Source organism: Sphaeramia orbicularis, chromosome 5, assembly GCF_902148855.1.
Source record: "Sphaeramia orbicularis chromosome 5, fSphaOr1.1, whole genome shotgun sequence".
Taxonomy (NCBI): Eukaryota; Metazoa; Chordata; class Actinopteri; order Kurtiformes; family Apogonidae; genus Sphaeramia; species Sphaeramia orbicularis.
This window is the reverse complement of record NC_043961.1, coordinates 37,856,560-37,876,815: the sequence shown is the minus strand read 5'-3', so window position 1 is coordinate 37,876,815 and position 20,256 is coordinate 37,856,560. Positions and strand designations below refer to the sequence as shown.

The 20,256-nt window shown below is 38.4% G+C and overlaps 1 protein-coding gene across 2 annotated transcripts in view; it reads left to right on the top strand.

Moving 5' to 3' along the window:
• ripor3 (RIPOR family member 3) overlaps positions 1–20,256 on the top strand; it is an 88,387-nt gene that overhangs the window by 26,305 nt on the left and 41,826 nt on the right. For both annotated transcript variants that reach the window (XR_003935498.1, XM_030135314.1), the window contains exons 2-7: positions 10,041–10,139; positions 12,906–13,061; positions 14,839–14,917; positions 15,000–15,023; positions 15,856–15,909; positions 18,644–18,793. Coding sequence is in view for 1 of the 2 variants with exons in the window: in XM_030135314.1 (XP_029991174.1) it covers positions 10,042–10,139; positions 12,906–13,061; positions 14,839–14,917; positions 15,000–15,023; positions 15,856–15,909; positions 18,644–18,793 (561 nt within the window). In the remaining variant the exon portion in view is untranslated. The remainder of the gene's footprint in view (positions 1–10,040; positions 10,140–12,905; positions 13,062–14,838; positions 14,918–14,999; positions 15,024–15,855; positions 15,910–18,643; positions 18,794–20,256) is intronic.

Genomic DNA, 20,256 nt, shown 5'->3' with positions numbered 1-20,256 from the left:
AGTTGATTTTCTAACAAAAATCCCAGCTCCACTTTACAACATTCAATTTTTCACATGTTCTGATGTGTGTTCTGTTTGCCTGTGCTTTAAGCTGCAGGATGAATTACACACCATAATGAGGAAGATAAAGAGCAGAACAGTAAAAACCTACAATATGAATTAATATGTTAACTCATGCTTGCACAGAACGAATAATTCCATTCAATTGTTTGACTTTATCAGTTTGAAGCAGTTTAATAACACCGACCAAATGTGTAGCTGCAAGAAAACATGGGCTGATTTCATTTCTACATCACATCTATGGCTGAAGCTGCTATTTAAAGAGTCTATGATCCACAGTGTGTGTTTTGAGTTCTTCTGCCCAGAAAAGCATAGTTCTTTACTCTAGGGGACATGAGTCATCTTTGACCTCTGACCTCAACAGAATGAGCCAATCATGTTTCTGCTGGCAATGAGCCAAACGTGATGAGCTAGTCAGCAATGATGTGAACACTGGGCAAAAGCACACAAAACACTAGATTAATACAGTTGTTTAATTCCATCGAAGGAAAAAAAAGTCTTGCTCTCTTCTTCACAAACACATACACTTTGTGTTTGTGTCTGACTGAAGAATCTCTTTGATAAGATTTATGACATAAACTGTACTGGCACAACAGAGACAGATTTGTTCATTTGCTGTTGCTAATATGTTGAAAGATGTTTAGTGACTTTTGTTCACATGAATCTTGGGCACATTCCCTGCAGAGCATTTAAAGTAATTTGAAGCAGCCGTCTAATAATTAAAGAGGATCTAGGAGTTGGAGACACTGGGACATAGAGAGAAGAGAGAAAGATGAACATTCAAACACATAGGAGGACAAGAAACCATGATAGAAGGATAACAGAAAGCATGTTTTACTGAAATAGAGACAACAGAGAAGACCTTACACCAGTGTTTTTCAACCTTGGGGTCGGGACCCCACATAGGGTCACCTGGAATTCAAATGGGGTCACCTGAAATTTCTAGTAATTGATAAAAATAAATATAAAAACTTTCTAATAAAAAATATATGGTGAGTTGAGAGAGACAATCACAATCCATAAAAGACATGACAAACTCTGAAACTGAAACACTGTGGTACTGTTTATCTTTCAAATGTTCATTGTGGTCAGTTTCAGATGCTGCAGCTCTTTCATAATTCATAGCTTGAGTTCTTGTTTGTTCAGTATTAATTGTCAGCCTTGTAAATCCAAGCTGGACTGACTGTACATATCCTGACCAAGGAAAATAAAATTCTCACTTTGTGCAGTAATTTACACCTGGCTTTTCTGCCTCCGTCCATAATAATAATAATAATAATAATAATAATAATGATAATAATAATAATAATATACATTATATAGACTAAATGTAGTCTAGAATTAACCTTTATTTACAACGTAGTATAGCAAACTATTACATGATCAAAAACAAATTAATTTTAGCCAAAAAAAAAAAAAAAAAAGTCTCTGTTTTGAATGTCTGGGTTCGCCAGAAATGTGTGATGTTAAAATGGGATCATGAGCAGAAAAAGAGAGCTACCTTTATTCTAACCTAACCAAATTAACATCATACACCAGTGGTTCTCAATCTTTTTCTGTGGGACCCCCCTTTGGAGGATGAAAAATCTCCAGGGCCCCCTCAGCCCCAACAACATTGTAACAGTGGTGCAGTTATAACTTTTATTGAAAGAAACATCATTATTGTAACACAACTTTTTGCTTTTCCTTGAATCATTTTTTGTTCAAATTAAAAATAACTTAGATTTGTTGCTTGAACAATACAAATAATCTTAACCAGACTGCCCATTGAGGCAATATTTTCCAAATAAAACTAGGAAATACACAATTATCTTACAACTATGACAATAAAGCTACTTTTTTTTTTTTTTAGAACAAACAAATTTTGGTAACAAAGATGAACATTTTCACAACAGTGGCTGCAATGAGCCCGTTTCCAGTGCACATCTCAGAGCATTAATGCAAACTGTAAAAACTGTGCAAAAACAGAAACATTGCACTTTTTCTTTTCCAGTCCAATCCTTGTCCAGTCTCCAAACCTAAACTCTTTGTCTAGTCTAGTGACAGATCACCATGGCAGTAGATTGGTTTGTTGTACGTCCCTAAAATGAGTCCCTGGGTGCTCCAACGCTAAAACACTAGTTCCACCTGCTACATGTTCTAACCTGATGAAAAAAAACACCAGGAGTGATCCCATGACCCCTGAGGCAAACCTTCGGACCCCCCCAAAAGGCCCACCCCACAGTTTGAGAATTACTGACATACACAAACCTTCACCCAACTCCGACCTAATCCTATAGGGAACATTATTCAGCTCTTTTATTTAACCCTATAACGCCAAACATCATATTTGATGGATGAGTTTTGAAGCCCTCTACATGATCAGTGTGATTTTTTTTTTCCTTGAAAAACCCGATTTATACAATTAGATACATGCAATACACAAATAATCCACCAGGGGGAGGAATTCATTCACCTGAGGCCTTACCAGTGACACTACAAGATTGTCATTAATGAGGAAAGAGGCAAAACTTTGCCAATTTTGAAAAGGAATTACCAATTTGTTAGACATGTTTGTATTATATTATGTTTTTGTTTGTTCAAAAATAATAATATTTTAGCATTGAGACCTGATGTATCAAATATGATACAAAATTGAAACTCATACATGGAAATTGATATTTGGAAAAAAAACAAAAAAAAACAAAAAAAAAAAAACTTTGGTTATTCAGAAGGACCAATAAAGGCTCTAGTTTCAAAGAGCTGGAATTTTCTGTCAATAATTTAATGCTTCAGGCTTTGCAGGGTTAAAGTTGCGTTTAGCCAAACTCAGTGAATAAAACACCAGAATGTACATTCTGTACATATAGACAATATAAATTGTCAGGTGCCAGAGCCTATCCCAGCTACCAATGTTAAGACTGGTAATACGAAATCTGAACCCAAATGTAAGACCCTCAGACAAAAATACAATGCAAGTGTGTTTATTAGACACAGTCAGGAAATACAGTTCACACAAAGAGATAATGGATGAGTCTTCAGTGAAGCTGCTCTGCAGATTCGTCACGGATTCTGAATCCGAATGAAAAGCCCCACGGCCCGGGTCGGGAGCACACGAGGTGAACCCGACTATGGGGAAACAAACGAGAGTCAGGAGACGGATCAGGTCATACACAGGAGGACAAGCAGACAGGCAACAGGACATTAGGGAAAGGCAAACTCACGTACCGTTAATCCAGGCTTAAGGTTGAACACAGGAGTGGAAACTGAGGCGGAGGAACAGACAGGGCTCAGGCGAAAAACTCAGGCGTCGAAGAAACTATCCAGGTCAAAGAACAGACAGGCAGACAAACAGGATCCAAAGAAGCACTGGTAAGTAGACATACTAGGCGAATACGAACTGGCACTGAACAAACAAAGACACAGGGCTTATATACACAAGAGGGAGGGAAGACAATGAGACACAGGTGGAACAAATCAGGGCGGGGACAGGTAATCAGACACAGGTGGAGATAATCAGGGAAGGGAAGTACAGACACCAGACATGACACAAGAGGGAAACTTAACAAAATAAAACAGAAAACGAAGGACAAGACAGACAAAACAGGCTGGAGTCCAGGGACTGATATGACAACCAACAGGCAAAGCCAAGCTACACCTGGGATGTGTCACCAGTAGAACGCAATTAAACATTTCAAGTTAACCAGTCAAGTTAAGTTAAGTTTTTTAACTGTCAAAGAGGCAGTCACCATCCAAGGAGCTATTTTGCCAATATTGGGCAAAAACATGTGACATGTGACCCTAACGTGTGAACATGTGACCCTAACTGCGGCATGCTGAGGCTCATAGCTTGTTTTCAATTATGGTCATATCACACTACGCTATAACTCATGTCAGTAGCGGAACATAAATCGTGGAAGCTGCCCAGTGCAGGTAGAGACGCTCCTACAGCTGATCTGTACTGTAGAGGTCAGGGTTTCACAGGCTTGGTCGGGATTTTAGTCTGAAACATTTACAATGTGGCGTCGACCCTACAGCGACTGTGGCACAGAAGTGGTCATTTTACAAAAGAAAACCAAGCCAAGTGGAAGACGGAAAAGAGGCTAATTACACTGCACTGAAGGAGAGTGATTACCAATGAGACCACTGAAACCACACTGAAACCATACTGTCCCACCACACCCAGACAGGGAGGACAACACCGGACCCAGACGCACCAAGAAAGTCCCACAGACACTTAGTACTATCTGTGTGACATTTACACTGACAACGTTGTTTTTCTGCCTCTTTTCCTTGTGAACATGAGATGATGATGATGATGTTGGGGGCCCCTTGTAAGAATCTGCTGCATGCTTACAACTTCAGGACCCACACACACACATCACATATATGTATATACACACCAAGGCCCCAACCTCCCACCCCCTCTCCACATGGGACTCACTAAATCACTTACAGGACAAGAGCGGGTCTCACCACGGCATTTCTCCAGACAACCCTTGTCAAAATACTTAAACACACACACTGACACACACATAGTTCTTATCCCCCCCCCGCCCCCCAAATTCTTCAGTACTTGAAGAATGTGCCTCCCTCATCTCACATTTGAACATGATTTAATTTATTTTTATTGCATATGAATAGAACATGTAATTAGTGTATCTTCTCCACAGATGGATATAATTCAGTTCCATTTACTCACATGGTTCCCAGCTCTCAGTTTTAAACATGAAGCTACCAGACAACATCCATCTCCAGACTGCAGCTAATTAATCCTCACTGAAATCAACAGGTATTGTCATAACATGAATAACTAGAAAAGCACTCGATCACCACCAAAATTTAATCATTTGTTCCTAAAGCTAGTATCAACATTTCCTGTAAATTTCATCAAAATCCTTCTGTAACTTTTTGAGTTATCTTGCTAACAGACAGACAAACAAACAGACAAACCCCGATGAAAACATAACCTCCGCTGTTCCATGGCGGAGGGGAAAAAAAAGCAGGATCCTGCAAAATGTGTCATTAAATAATTGACAAAGGAATCTAAAATGTGCACAAGAAGTGAATATGATGAGGTGAAAGTCATTAAAGCAAAATCTTTTTAACTTGAGAGCTCACATTAACTCATCCATGGAAGTTGGAATGAAGCACTTACTACTGCCTAGTCCACAGTTGGGACAAGTCAGACCCACAAGTAAGTCACAGAATGTCAGAAAGGTGGTGAGATGGTGTCAGCAATGTCCTCTGATGTTCACAAGTAAGGTGTTGTAAATAGAAACATATGAGACTGCCATGGCTCAGGAGGTAGAGTGGGTCATCCAATAACTGAAGGGTTGGCGGTTAGACTCCCTGTCCTAGTGTGCTGTTGTGTCCTTGGGCAAGACACTTCACCCGTGTATATACTGTACTTTCTGGACTATAAGCCGCTACTTTTTTCTTGTTTTGAACCCTGCGGCTTATACAGCGATGCAGCTCGAGTATAGATTTATACGGGCTAACAGCCACCAGGAGGCGCTCTAGCAGGAAGCGTAAAAGTGAGACAGACAGGTGGAAGAGGTGATGAAGAGAAGTTTTAATCTTAACTTTTACCAATCATTTTGCGTGTCATGCACAAACCCTCATCATGGAAAACACACGAAGAAATGCATATTTTGCAGCTTTTAAGTTAAAAGCAATCGATGTGTCTGTCTGAGAAGGAAATAGAGCTGCAGCACGGAAGTGCCATTGAGCAACAATGGAGGAGAGACGTAGAAGGTGTGTGACAGAGCCTTTGAGGCTGTTCAACTCCAACACTGAAGAAAACGACTGCAGTGGTTTCAATGAGCAGAAGGAAGATGAAGATACAGATCAATGACTTTTCTGTTTTTTTTAACCAGCCGTGTTCCTGCTGTTTTACTGCCGTGTTACAGGCACTGTTTGGAAAAAAGCAGTTAAGGTATGAAAATAAATATTTAAATAATCTTTCTGTTTACCATCTTTCTGTGTAAATATCTCATGTCACAACGTGGACACTTGCGGCTTCTAGTCAGGTGTGACTTAAAGCCAGCCATGGCTTATAGTCAGGTGCACCTTTTAGCCCAGAAAGTACGGTATTTCTTTTCTTTCATCTAAATGGTGGTTCCTGGTGAGGATAAAAAAACAGGTCACCATGATCATTAAACACATCGACTTGCCAAAACAGAAAACACAGGACAATGCAAAACAATCAAACTACACATGAATGATGTTCTGTGCCACAGCATTAGTCTGATTAACAAACTGATTCACTGAATGAAGACATTAGACAGGATCTCTGTTCTATACTCAACAGGAACTGTAAATTACAAGTACAAAGACTTAAATAACAACTCAATCTGAACTGATTCAAAGGGAAACAACTGATGACTGTCATTAAAAATGTAAAAATACAGCAATGTTGTTGTTTCAGTACCAACCAAAGTCAGCATTCATGGTAACCACATAAAAGAGACAGAGCAGATGGTATCCAGACTCTGTGTTTGTGTTTTTGTGTGTGTGTGTGTGTGTTACATTATGCTCATTCCCACAGTACTCCTGAGTTTGTATACATGTGAAAGTAACCAGGATGGACATTTTTATGATGTTGAAATTCCTGTGGTTTTTTAGTCTGATTTCAGATTCACTCTTGTCACAGTTTTTCCTTGTTTTCACATTAAAGATCCAAATTGTTAGATGTGTGAGACTTAAGAAAGTTTTGTGGGATCCAATTACAGAATTGGAATGTCATTTTTCAGTAGTTTCATGGAAATCTTCATTCCATTTTTCCTTTTTCGTAGCATGTAGCATCAATCATTAAGGACTTAACATCCTTATTAGTCTTTGATGATCCTTAAAGGTCTTGCAGAAAAATATTTCTGTGCCTCAAAATTTCCTATGCATTGTGAGATGCAAAAAAAAAAAAAAAGCTTCCTTCAGCTTTTCACATCTGCCTCATTCAACATCTCACCACTCATCTAACAAATTTTATTAGCTATAAACAGTATATGAATTTCCCATGCACAGTGTATAGTTTCAGTTGCTTTCCAGCTACACTTAACTTGGTGAGCTACACTTAATTTAACACGTAATTTACCTAGCATATGTGGTTGCAGTTAGTGCATGACTGAGGTCATGTGGTGACAATTTGTAGTGATGAAATTACAGTTTAGATCATGATAAACTATTAAGAGACTGAAAGGTAGGACATGTAAAGCTATGCAGCTCATATACACTATTCTGTCAAAAGTATTGGGACACCTCTCTAAATGACTTAATAAAGGTGTTCCAATCACTTCCATGGCATAGGCATGCAGGCTGCTTCACATATTTGCTAACTTCATGCAAACATTTGTGAAAGAATGTGTCAACTCTTAGGAGCTCAGTCAGTTCAGGTGTGGTAATGTGATTGGATGCCACCTGTGTAATGAGAAAGAATCATGAAATTTCCTTGCGGCTAAATTTTCCATGGTCCAGTGTTAGTGGTATTACAACAAAGTGGAAGCAGTTTGGAACAACAGTAACTCAGGGTGTTTTCACACAGTGCAGTCAAGTCCGTATCCAAGTATGCTGGACCCCAAAGTCCGCTTAATTTTATCCATGTGAATGCAACCATTCTGTGCTGAAGTACCGTACCCGAGTCCAGCTAAGAAGGTAGGTAGAAGGTAGGTACGTTGCCGTGTGAATGTGATCCATTCCCAAGACCGGAAGTGACCTAATCACCATTCTGACAACAGAAGTGAGTTAATCAACATGAGACCATAGACAGCGCTCCTGTTGTCTCCTGAAAAAGCCTCGGATCTGTGAAGCATGGGCTCGCCTCACCGACCGAACCACTCTGTGATATCAGGGACAATGAAGGTCACCCTTCTTCACTTTGCCTCAGACAGGCTAACAGATAGAAAAGTATTGCCTGTGAACAGAACAGTCGCTCGGTTGATGACGTTAGGGATTGTCTTCTTCTGACTTCCACGTTTGCTGGACAGAATTCCTTCCACACCGCCACCTACTGTTTAGGCCCTGTAACACCCACTCGTACATGGGCACAGGCCATGGTACACGCTTGTGAACACAACATCTGCAGGAAAGGTGTGAACGTGCCCAAGTATGGTATAGTCTTGGATATGATGTGAAAGTGCCCTTAGCCATGAAGTGGTAGGTCCATGTGAAATCATAGAGTGGGCTCAACACTTACAGAGGTGCACAGTGTGCTCAAGTTATCAACCTTCTGCAATTAATAGCTCAGTGTTTTTCAACCTTGGGGTTGGGACCCCATGTGGGGTCGCCTGGAATTCAAATGGGGTCGCCTGAAATTTCGAGTAATTGATAAAAGTAAAAAACAAACCTTACTAATAAAAAATATATGGTGAGTTGACAGAGATAATCACAATCCATAAAAAACATGACAAACTCTGAAGCTGAAACTAAAGCACTGTGGTACTGTTTATCTTACAGATGTTCATTGTGGCCAGTTTAAGATTTCATTTCATTTCATTTATTTGGATCTCCATTAGCTTTGGCTTAGGCCGTTATTATTCTTCCTGGAGTCCACACCCAACACAATTGTCTTTACACTGCAATACACAAATTACCAAAAACACCCACACACAAAACAACACAAACACCAACTAAAAACTATTCATCACAATTACGAAACAAAAACAACATATATGTTATACAGGATATTTGATAGTTTAATAATTTAATATAGTTAAAATTCCACTTATTTCTCTTAAGACATTTCAGGTTGTTCATATTTTTTCAAGTTATTCACATTTTTTGTGAAAGGATAGTTTGTAAGTGTAAATATTTTCATGTAATTTCACTTTTTACGCTAAAACAAAGAGAAAAATTGAAAGTGTCAGTATTTATGGGTTATTATGATAGTATTTTACTCACTTGAGATTGAATTAGGCTGAATGTGGAACCTGAATTAAAATGATTTTTAATATCTTCAGTGTAATTTTTGCTTTTCACACATTTATCCCAGGGGGCTGGATTGGACCCTTTGGCGGGCCGGCTGTGGCCTGCGGGCCGTATGTTTGACACCTCTGAGTTATTGTATTGTTTTAAATGTAGTGTTTGGTTTTGTTAGAGATTTGTGTTGTTTTGAGGTTTGTGTGTAACTTTTTGTATTTTCCTCTTGGGTTTTAAGACAATGCTTTCACAAAACATATGTAAACAATTTAGAAAAAGTGTGATTTTGCAACAGCAGCAAGTCTGACTGCTCAGGAAATGCTGGTTTGTAGTACGTCTGACTGACACAGGCTTTATTTGTGTTTAAACAAGACAGTCACAGAGTTGCTTAGCTGGGATGAATATTTACTCTATCTTATGAAGCTTGTCTGTAGAGCAGTTGTATTGATAATAAGAATATGGGAATGTTTAATATAAGAGTGGGCATTACTTGTTTCATTGTAACGTCTGGCACATGTGGCTCCATTTTTTACCCCGCCCCCCAAAGGGGTGGCAAGGGGTATTGTTTTTGGTTTGATTTGTTTCTTTGTTTGTTTCTTTGTTAACACTCTAGCAGCAAAACCACTGGTTGAATTCATACCAAATTGGGTTTATAGATTGCCAGTGACCCAGAATACATCTCATTACATTTTGGGAACAGTAGGTCAAAGTTCACATTTTTTTAATGAATTTTTTAATTATTTTTTTTCCCCCATTTACTTATAATGGGTGGAATTTCAAAAGTCTGTAGCAGCAAAACTATTGGTTGAATTCATACCAAATGTGGTTTATAGGTTGTATAGATAGATAGATACTTATAATGGGCAAAATTTCACAAGTCTATGAAAACATGAGTTTTGTTTAAATTTGCTTCAAACTTGGCACATATATAGAGGCAGATGATATGCTGAAATCAGCACACACATAGACATAATGACATCAGCTGGATCGATGCCAAAATAAGCTACAATATGTGTGAGGGGCAGGGTTTGTTGTACCTGGCACCACTTGTTGCTCACTGTTTCTGTAATATTCTCCTTTCTCTACAGGATGTCGGTGAAGCTTAGGTTCGACTCTCCCTCTGATGGAGGTTTGATCCACAGAAGCCGTTCCTTCACTGGGTTCAGCTCTCTGACAAGTCGCACACGGTGAGTGGTACAGCCAAAAGGAAGAATAGACTTCCACCTGATTCAGAAAGGACAAAATTCATTATCTGTAGTCAACCCCACTGAAATAATTTTGATTAGAAATTCCACCATCACTGTTTACTGGACACTAAAGAAAGTGGTTTTGGCTCATGGGCACCCTTGCTGTAAACTAAAGTGAAGCAGTTTCATTTCAACATTTTTGTTGCTGTTTTTAGACTCATAACATATCTGTCTCTACAGAATTCTCTACCTGTGCAAATATTAAAATGCTGTTTTTGTAATGTTTGGTACTATATTTGAAACTAAACTATCGGCACACCAACTACAAAATTTCACACCATGTCTTTTCTTAACTTTGTCAAACTCTTACTCTTGTGGTTTGGTATTAATATATTATGTCCAGTCCATCATTAGAATGAGCACAAAAAGCAATCATTACACACTAGCTGTATAAACAAAAAACTCTTCAATTAAATATGAGTCAAAAAAGACTAACCTAAAACAAAATGAACAAGAACAATAAAATCATCAGGAATGTTTTAAAAGTTGATCAACAAAATGAGATAAACATGAAGGATGAACCAGAATCAAACACAAGTGCTGGTCCCATGACTGAAGGAGAGACCCAAACATAAAAAACACAGCTGGAATGTACTTCCTGTGAGAGAAACACACACACGCACGCACGCACGCACGCACGCACGCACCCACACACACACACACACACACACACACCCACATGCAAGGACAGACACATACTTTGTGTCTTTTTCGTTTGTGCTCGAGTGTCTCCAGTGTGTCCTGTCCTGTCACAGTGTAACCCTGTCTTTTGGTGGTATACCATGATTCTTTTATTATGGAGCTTTGAGGGTGACCGGAACACGCCATGCTGTAAACATGATATATACACACCACACATACACAAGAGACGACAAATCTCTCACTTCATGAAACCGCTTCTACAGAATGGTCCATAATTACACTTTGACTGATCAAAACCCAGCGTACAGATGTGGAAGTGTGTGTACAGTCTGTAAGGTCACCAAGGCTCATCTCAAGCATCACTTTACATTCAAGAGACATCAGGATCCTCCTAGTGGCTCCTCCAAGTAGTGGCATCCTGGTGGAAAGTGGAAAGACTCAATAGGCACATTTCCACGGCTGTAACTTGAGGAGGAGGAGGTCTTCTCCTTTGTCCCTCTCAGCTGTTGTGTCTCCTCTGCAGTCGGACCCACCACCGTCATAATCACTTGTGACTGATTTGGCCGTAGAATGCAAGCAGTGCCTGCACATCTGCATCAGTCCACTTATCATACATTATTCTTTGGATTGCAAAGTCTGTCAGTACTCCCAAATTTTACTATTTACTGCCTGTCTTCTGCAGGGTGTTAAAAATGAGACACACACCAATGGTCCCAGCCCCATAAGATTACCCCAAAGTTCCTGCAGTAGAAACACACCTAATGGGCCTCATGTAGAAACATTCTCTTAAATTTCTCTTTTATTTTGTCTTAGGAATCAGAAGGAATCATCTGAGGATTCAACTCCAGATGCACCAAACATTGTTACCGTTCAAATCTGCTCTTACCCAGCTGTGCCAACTGTTGAATGTCACTTGATTGTAAAGGGAACGGTTGTGGCTGATTGTTTGTAATTAGCAGCATTAGTTTATTTGTGACGCCCACCAACCTCCTGAGACCCAGGAAATGTCAGCAAAGTACAAGCTTTTTTTTTTTTTTTTTTTTTTTTAACCCTTTCATGCATTAATTATGAGAACCTTTGTCAAGATTTTTTTCTTGAGTGTTTTTATTCCTCCTTAGGCATGAAAAAAAATTATGATTGAGGTTTTTTTTTCATGTAGTTACAAAAATGTCCGTGCATTTAATTTCTGAAGTAAAGAAATGTGTTTAAAACCCAATATCAGAAAGTGAGATAAAAACAATGAAATAAAAACATTTTAATCCTGCTAATCTGATGTTTTCTCACATTTTAACTTATTCTAATGCTAGTTATTACTCACTTCATGTAGATAATATGCAAAAAAAAAAAAAAAAAACTTTTTGTCTCACAAATAACAATTGATTTACACTCAAACATGTTAGTGCAGATCAGGTTTATCTAGAACAGCAAAGTTACAGTAATGGTCTGAATGTCAGTGTACGGGATGGTGCTAAAGTGTCCACTGTGTCGGCTGATATGGAACTAAAACAACAAAACCTGTGAATATACAAGAGAACAACTGGAGAATAACTGTCCACTGTAGTGACCACTATGCATGAAAGGGTTAAATAAGTGGCTATACTGGAAACGTTATGATGCAACAGTTTTTTCAGATACAGTTTTTAAAATTTTTATGGAATGTCCTTTGTGGTGACAATTTTCTTTTCTCTTTTTTTGTATAAAGTTGTTAAACTCTTGTCCACAAATGTGGACAGTAAACCCATAGCTGGGTCTGAGGAGGCTAAACACCAGATATAATAGTTCATCTGTTTACATATAAAACTGGCAGTAACTGGAGTAGCAGATTGTAAGATTGTAGAAATTATGTCGGGGATGGTAGTAATGGGAAAAACACAACACTGGACAATAAACAACTAGTATTTTCATTTACACATTTGGTGTGAATTGAGGTTATTTTGGGGATAAGAGTGTGTCTGTTAGTGCAGAAAAGCTGATTTGCAGATTGATAAAAACACACATTTCTACCTGCTTTGAATCTGAAATTCTGTGATCCAATAGAAGGTTTTTCTCTTTTACTGCCTGTAGATCTTCCTCTGTTCGTAACTCACTTCGCTCCAAGGCCATGTTGGGAAACAAAATTTCCAGGACGCACCTGTCTCCCAGCAGAGGGGGTGGGGTTATGTGGTCTCTGCAGCCAGAACAGGTGGACCAGGTCTTCCAAGCACTACGAACAGGACTCAAGTATGTAAATATATGTCATCCTCATGCTTAATGAAGTACATAAATATAGTTGGCTATCAACTTGTGTGGAAGAAATAGAGACTGCTAGCTTCAGTTACAGTTATATGATAAAATGGTGTGTGTGTGTGCGTGTGTGCAATGTACAAAAATAGCAGAATGTCTTGGATATATCTTGTCATCCAACTTGCATTTTTAAGCTAATATTCCACTAGTGTTATCATGTATAATACTTTCTGAAGCTTTAGTGCTAGATTGTAAGTGACTAGTATTTTAAAACACTTACATTTGAAAAACTGGACTAAGCTCTGGTCAGATCAAATTTGGCCTCATTTCAAAATTTAAAAAAAAATAGTTAAAGATGAATCATGTATGAACAGCTGGTATAGACCAGGGGTCTGCAACCTCTGACTCCTGAACCAGATGGGACTCATCAGCCTTGCTTCAGTATCTCTGTGACTTTATCCAGAAACATGAAGAACATACAGATAAATGAGGATTTTGTGTGCACTACTGGTTGTCGTCATAGAGACAGTACGCTGGAAAAACTGCTCTGATATATGCCATCACTAATGGCAACAGTGTGCTGGAATGATCCAGATGCACGGACATGTAACATTGTGATGAGTTTTATCATAGAAGGTATTACATGACTCCTCCTTGTGACTGGTCCTAAATCACCCCCTAGTTCATCTAGATCAGGGGTGTCCAATCCTGGTCCTGGAGAGCTACTATCCTGCATGTTTTAGATGTGTCCCTCTTCCAACACACCTGATTCAAATGATAAGCCTATCATCCAGCTCTGCAGAAGCCTGATAATGACCGTCAGGTGTGCCAGAAGAGGGAAACATCTAAAACATGCAGGATAGTAGCTCTCCAGGACCAGGATTGGACACCCCTGATCTAGAAGTTCTAAAATGGCATTGCTGGGTAGGCCACACGTCTCAATTATTTTTTCTTGTCTCATACCAAAAATGTTGACATGATCAGAACAGTTTAGTTTTCTGCGTTGCCTTTGGTTGTGTCTATGCCTCCTCTTCGCCACAACAACTGCAGCCAGATTTGTGTGAAGCTGTTCCAGTTAAAACCTGCCTTTCAGACGTGATAAATATAGATGCAAAATCAGCCACCATAATCAGTTTCAGGTTTGGTAAATCACATTCCGTGCTAAATCAATATTTGCATCTACTCTTCCCAATAATTTTGCACGTTCTGGCAGAAACACCCATATTGCATATTCATCAAGGCAAACATGCTAAATGGGTTACGCTATTTTGCCCATTTGAGAGATGCAACCCTCAGTGCGTCCTTTCAGTAGAGAAGCTTCGATGTGTTTTTGCGTGCACAGTCAAGTTTGCGCACATTTTTACACACGCAAACCTTTAGTAGATCAGGCCCTTCATGTGAATAAGTCATGTCATTTTAAATGCACCTGTTGGGCCATGAATTCCACTGCAGAGCCTCCTTATCAGCTGGAGCTGAGTAACTTCTTTAAATAATAACAAAAGGCAAGTAATTAGTTCCAAGTCTGCTCACTATCATCCATTTTATGTGCAGTGTAATGGTTTCTTTGTTGAGTGTAGTTTAGGATTACATTTGTCATGGGACTACTTTAAAGCAGTACTTAACAATAATCCCAGTCATCTCTCTGGGTTTTGACATCAGTACAGAACTCCTGCTCACCTCCTGCCCAGGTTTTATAGTAATTTAAACTGCCTTTAAAAAGTCTTTGCATCCTTCATTTCACACGGTGATGACGTTCTGATGCGACTGCTTGCAGAGATTATCTGGAGGGTCACCAGTCAGAGATGGACTTCCTGTCTTCACGGCAGAGAGAAACCAAGAGGAACTCCAGGCTGGTGAGGACACTCAGCAGCTCAGTCAGGTGGAAGGTCTGGAATGGGTTGGAGCATGATGGTCATTTTGTTTTCTCTGTTTCAGGCCTTTCTCTATGATCTGGAGAAGGTGAGCTTTGTAACGGTAGTTTCCTCTGCACATTTACATTTCGTTAGCATCATAGGATAAATGCCCTCATACACTATATGGACAAAAGTATGTGGACATGTTGAATTCAGGTGTTTCTTTTCTAACGGATAGAAAACAATAACGACAAATGTCATAATATAGTTTTATATTGTGATAAATATCATATTGATTATTAATATTGATGTTTCTATGTCAAACCATCATGAACAGGACATCTTAGCGCTGTAGACATGATGTGTCCCAATCATTTCATTTATGTAGTTTATTAAAATCAATATTTCCTTGAAGTTTAATGGGAGATTTTTCTTCCTTAGTGACGTGAAGAAAGTAGATGGTTAGTTGTGGAAGAACATTATTATTTACAGTCAGAGCACGAAAAATATTTTAGAAATTTAGAAGTAGAACATTTAAGATTAGAGTCATGGATTAAAAACAAAGAAACAAATCAACGTTGAGAGAAATGAAGTAAAAACCATCTCTGAGGTGTTTTGGTAGGAAAGATAACAATTTAAACTAACCAATGCAATGCAATGCAATGATATTTATCCTAGTATAAAACTATATTTAGACATTTGTCATTATTGTTTTGTTTCCCAGACCCCTGTTGGAAAAGAAACACCTGAATTCAACGTGTCCCAATACTTTTGTCCATATAGTGTATGAGTTATGCTATGAGGCTAATGGTTTGCACCAAGGACCTTTCTCTTAAAACAAATTCACACATAAAACTTATTATTTTTTCCAAAATGTTGGTTGGCTTTTGTACCATTGTTTTCAATTCAATAATCAAACCCTTTTTTCTCTATCACAGGAGATCAGAGCCCTGGAAAGATACATTCGGAGATTAGAATTTCAGCTGAGCAAGGTAAAATAATGAGATTTGACCTAATACTATATTTATAGCAAGTACACAGATAAATCAAATGGAAGATTCACCCTATGTGAGCATACATTATGTGAAACATTTAGAAATGACTGAAATTTCTCTAAACTGACCATTTCAAATGGGGTGTAACGAAATTTTGTTAAAACAAACAGACAAAAAATATTAATGAAACTCCATGATGCTGTGGTGATGATTCTGTCCTAAACTGCTCTTGTAGACCATATATAGCTTGTAGAACATACTGTATACGTCAGTTGTGGTAATCTTTTATCTAAAATATAACATAACATTGAGTCAGGGTACTATGGTGACATTGCCACAAAAATTACCTTTAAACACAATCAGACTTTTATACAACTGCAGTAACAAAATGATTGAAACTTATCTAGACTTTTTTGGACTGATTTTATTACTCAAAATAAAGCTAAAGTTGAAATGCTTTTTAAATTGTTGTTATTATTATTATTATTATTATTATTATTATTTTATTTTAAATATGGTTTTATTAAAAAGATATTTAACTCTTTCAGTGCCATGGGCCGATTAAATCGGCTTTGGAGAACACGCCATATTTGTGTACAAACAAACCATCCACCCCCATTTCTTTCTCACATTTCGATGACGTTCTTTCAAATCTTCTTGCAAATTATGATTAATAATGAATCGGCTGTGTCCGGTGCGTTTTGAATCTAAGTAGCAATCGGTCGGATGTTACCGAGCGGTTTTTGACCAAGGAAGAGCTCGCGTTTCGTTTTCTGCTTGGGAAATTTTATGAATGAATTTATGAATGAAATCATATGCAAATTAGATGGCCATTTTGTAGTAATATCGTAAACACAGCGATCTGTCAAAACAGTCCCATCTGCTAGAAAATGAGTTCTGATGACGATTCAGACTTCGATTATAAAAACGACGCAAAATACTGAAAAACGGCCAAATTCTGTGGCACTTTTAAGGCTTATTAGCCCCTTAACTGTCTGGCACCGAAAGAGTTAACCTCCTGAGACCCAGGAAGGTACAAGTTTTTGGTATTTTTCAATTAAATAATTGCCTCTATTGGAAACATCATGATGAAACAGTTTTTTCAGATGCATTTTTAAAAACATTTTATGGAATGCCCTTTGCGGTGCACAGTTTTTTGCTTCTTTTTTGTAAAAAGCTGTGAAACTCTTGTCCACAAACGTGGACAGAAAACCCACAGCTGGGTCTTAGGAGATTAACATTATGAAATCACAGAGCAGTCCAAATTCTAAAACTAAGATGATTTTTTTTTTTTTTATTGTTATTGCTTAAGGTCTATAGAGACTGCCCCCATGTGGTTTGGAGAATATTGCCTTTATAACTCTTTGGAAAGTGAGCTTAATTTATGTGCCCCACAAATGTGGACGTCATGCATGAAAGGGTTAAACTGTATTTGCATGGGACTAGTGGAGACTGTAGATCTCTGGTTATGTGGACATTACCTTTGCCATGTCTGTGTCTCATGTGACGCATTTGCATAGGATAAGCAATGGCTGTTTTTCCTTCAATTTACTGACATTATTCCGTGGCTCTGGCTTGTGACTTCCAGATAATTGTTGGTAGATAGAAAAACATTCCTTCTGTAGCTTTCATTCATACCATCTCATCAGCTTCTGAAATGTTGCTGTTCTGAAGGATTTCAGTTTGCTCATTCTGTTAATATCTGTGCTATATCAAAAAATAAGACTCCCGAAATTTCATGAAAAGCATTTTTAAAAACTTTTATTCATAATCACCAGAATGTATTGTCCTCAACCGGCAAATAGACTGAATAAATGTGTGTAGAAACCAAAATATTGCATACCTCATTGAATTCTATAGTTGGTGATTTGAGATTGATATTATCATGTGACATCTGTGTTTGTTGAAATAGGGTCGGCAATTTTGAGTGGAATTTTTACTTTGCAAACTGGAGGCATGGATAATTGGTACAGGATTAAGATTGCAGATGATTAAGATCATAGTTGACTTCCACAATTATTACAAATTACCTGAGGCTCACAGGTAATATAGTCCAGTGTGAGTGGGACTTCTCATAGTTTAACCCATAAAGACCCAGTGCTACTTTTGTGGTAGCTCCCAAATTAATTTTTCTCTCTATTTAACCTTTTTTAAGTGATATATCACCATTTATCATAATATTACCCTCTGTATTTTGCATTGCAATTTTTTTTTATCATTAACTGAACATAAACCAAGTGTCTCCATCTACTGTCATTGATACAACTCCATGGGTTTTACTAGTGAATCTGCTGTTTCCACGTTCACTATGGAGCTTCTGAACGTCCAAATGGGTCATATCTGATGACCATGAAAAGAGGCCAAACAGCATTTTCCACCAATTATTTACATGTACTGATAGGATTATTGGATCAACAGGTATTAAACCGTTTAGATCAGTAGATGGTTTTGGTTGCCAGTGGCTGTTTGGGTCTTTATGGGTTAAGGATGTGAAAGTCTGATCGTCTTTTAGGTCATATTTATGCATAAAAAGAAAAAAAAATCTGAAAAGGCTCACAAATGTTTTAGCACAATTGTAAGGCAGCTTCTCATCTGTTTTCAGTTAAAAACTTTCACAGATGTTACATTATCTGCCAAATGGGGAAACATGGACAATTGTAGTTTTGGGAAACAGCAGTTGTTCTTTGAACCGTTGGAGGATGTTTGTTAAATGTCTTTGTTGTGTTGTCAGGTGGAGGAGCTGTATGAGACCTACTGTGTCCAGTGGAGGCTGTGTCAGGGAGCGGTGAACATGAAGAGAGCCTTCTCCCTCTCCCCGTCCACCAGGGCGTCCAGAGACAGCCTACTGCAGCTCAACCACAACCACCGACACAGCCTGCAGGTACAGCAGCAGCAGCCACAGTCCATGTGTTTACACCACAACTTTTATTCCTGATTTAAACTGATTAAAGGTTAGATCCTATTTACGATGCCCATGTAAACACCTTATTCCAGATGAAAAAGAAAAGTTCGGATTAAATTTAAACCCGATTAAAGTCACTGGTTTAATCCCCTTTTAATTCCGAACTAAATTATTCCTCGGACATGTAAACCCTTTATTTTGTTTGGACTTTATTCCTTCCATTCTGCACATGCTCGTTGTCTTGTCCTGTCGTGAAGATGCACACATTCTGCGCTGGCAGAAGAATATGCAATGCACTCTAGTCAACCCAAACCGTTCCAGTGGACTATTCTGATGGGATCTACCAGCCTGGAAAACCCTGAAGGAAGAGTTCACCACCTGTTTTTTTATTAATTCATTTGTCATGCACTAATGAGTTCGATAAGTGGGCAAAACAGTTTGCACTGCAGTGCACCGACTGACTTGTTCTCGCAGCCCTTCCATTAGTTTAGCTTAGCCTAGCTTAGCATAATCACTTCATTCCTATGGTCAGACGTAGCCAGGCTTTTATAGGTGATTCGTAGTATTTTATGAGTGAAATTCAGTTCTCCCTAATCATTACTTTAGTCCGCTGTGATCAATATGATCACAAATTGAGGCTCAAATCATGGCGATGTGACTTACTGCACTAATAAAATCTTGGGAAATAAAAACCAATGCAAAGCTAAAACGGTAAAGCAAAGCTAATTTAGCGCATGCATCCCTTCCAACAAAAAGTTTTTCCAATTTCCGTCAACACAACAGTCCCAAGATTGTATGAGTGCAGTAAGTCATGGATCTAAAGAAATAATTAGGGAGAATCAGACTCCACAAAATCACTTACAAAAGACAACAAATCACCTTTAAAAAAAACTGGCTATGTGTGACCATGGAAATGCAGTGACTATGCTAAGCTAAGCTAACAGAAGGGCTGTGAGAACCGAATAAACGTTTCTCATGTAAACCTTTATTTGGGTTTAACATTTCCATGTAAACAGAAGAGAAAGTACTTTAGTTCCGGATTAATTTCTTCTGGAAAAATAAATCGGATTTAAAAAAACATCATGTAACCGTACCTAGTGTGTGTGTGTGTGTGTGTGTGTGTGTGTCACTCACAAGTCTTCTACTCACCTTACTGAACATCACATGCATGTCTGACGTGACACTGGACACACTTTGGCTACGTTCAGACACCATGCACAATCCGAATTTTTGGGTGAAATCCAATTTTTTTGTATTCTTGTTTATATTACACATTAAGTGCAACTTCTACCAGTTTTGAGTCTGAACTGAATGCGACCCTGAAGGGACCACGCAGGCACGCAGTGTGTTTACAGACGGGTCCAATCAAAGGAAAGTGAACATCAACATGAAAAAGTACATTTCCACACATCATTTATCAAGTGGGCTGATTTTTTTTAGCT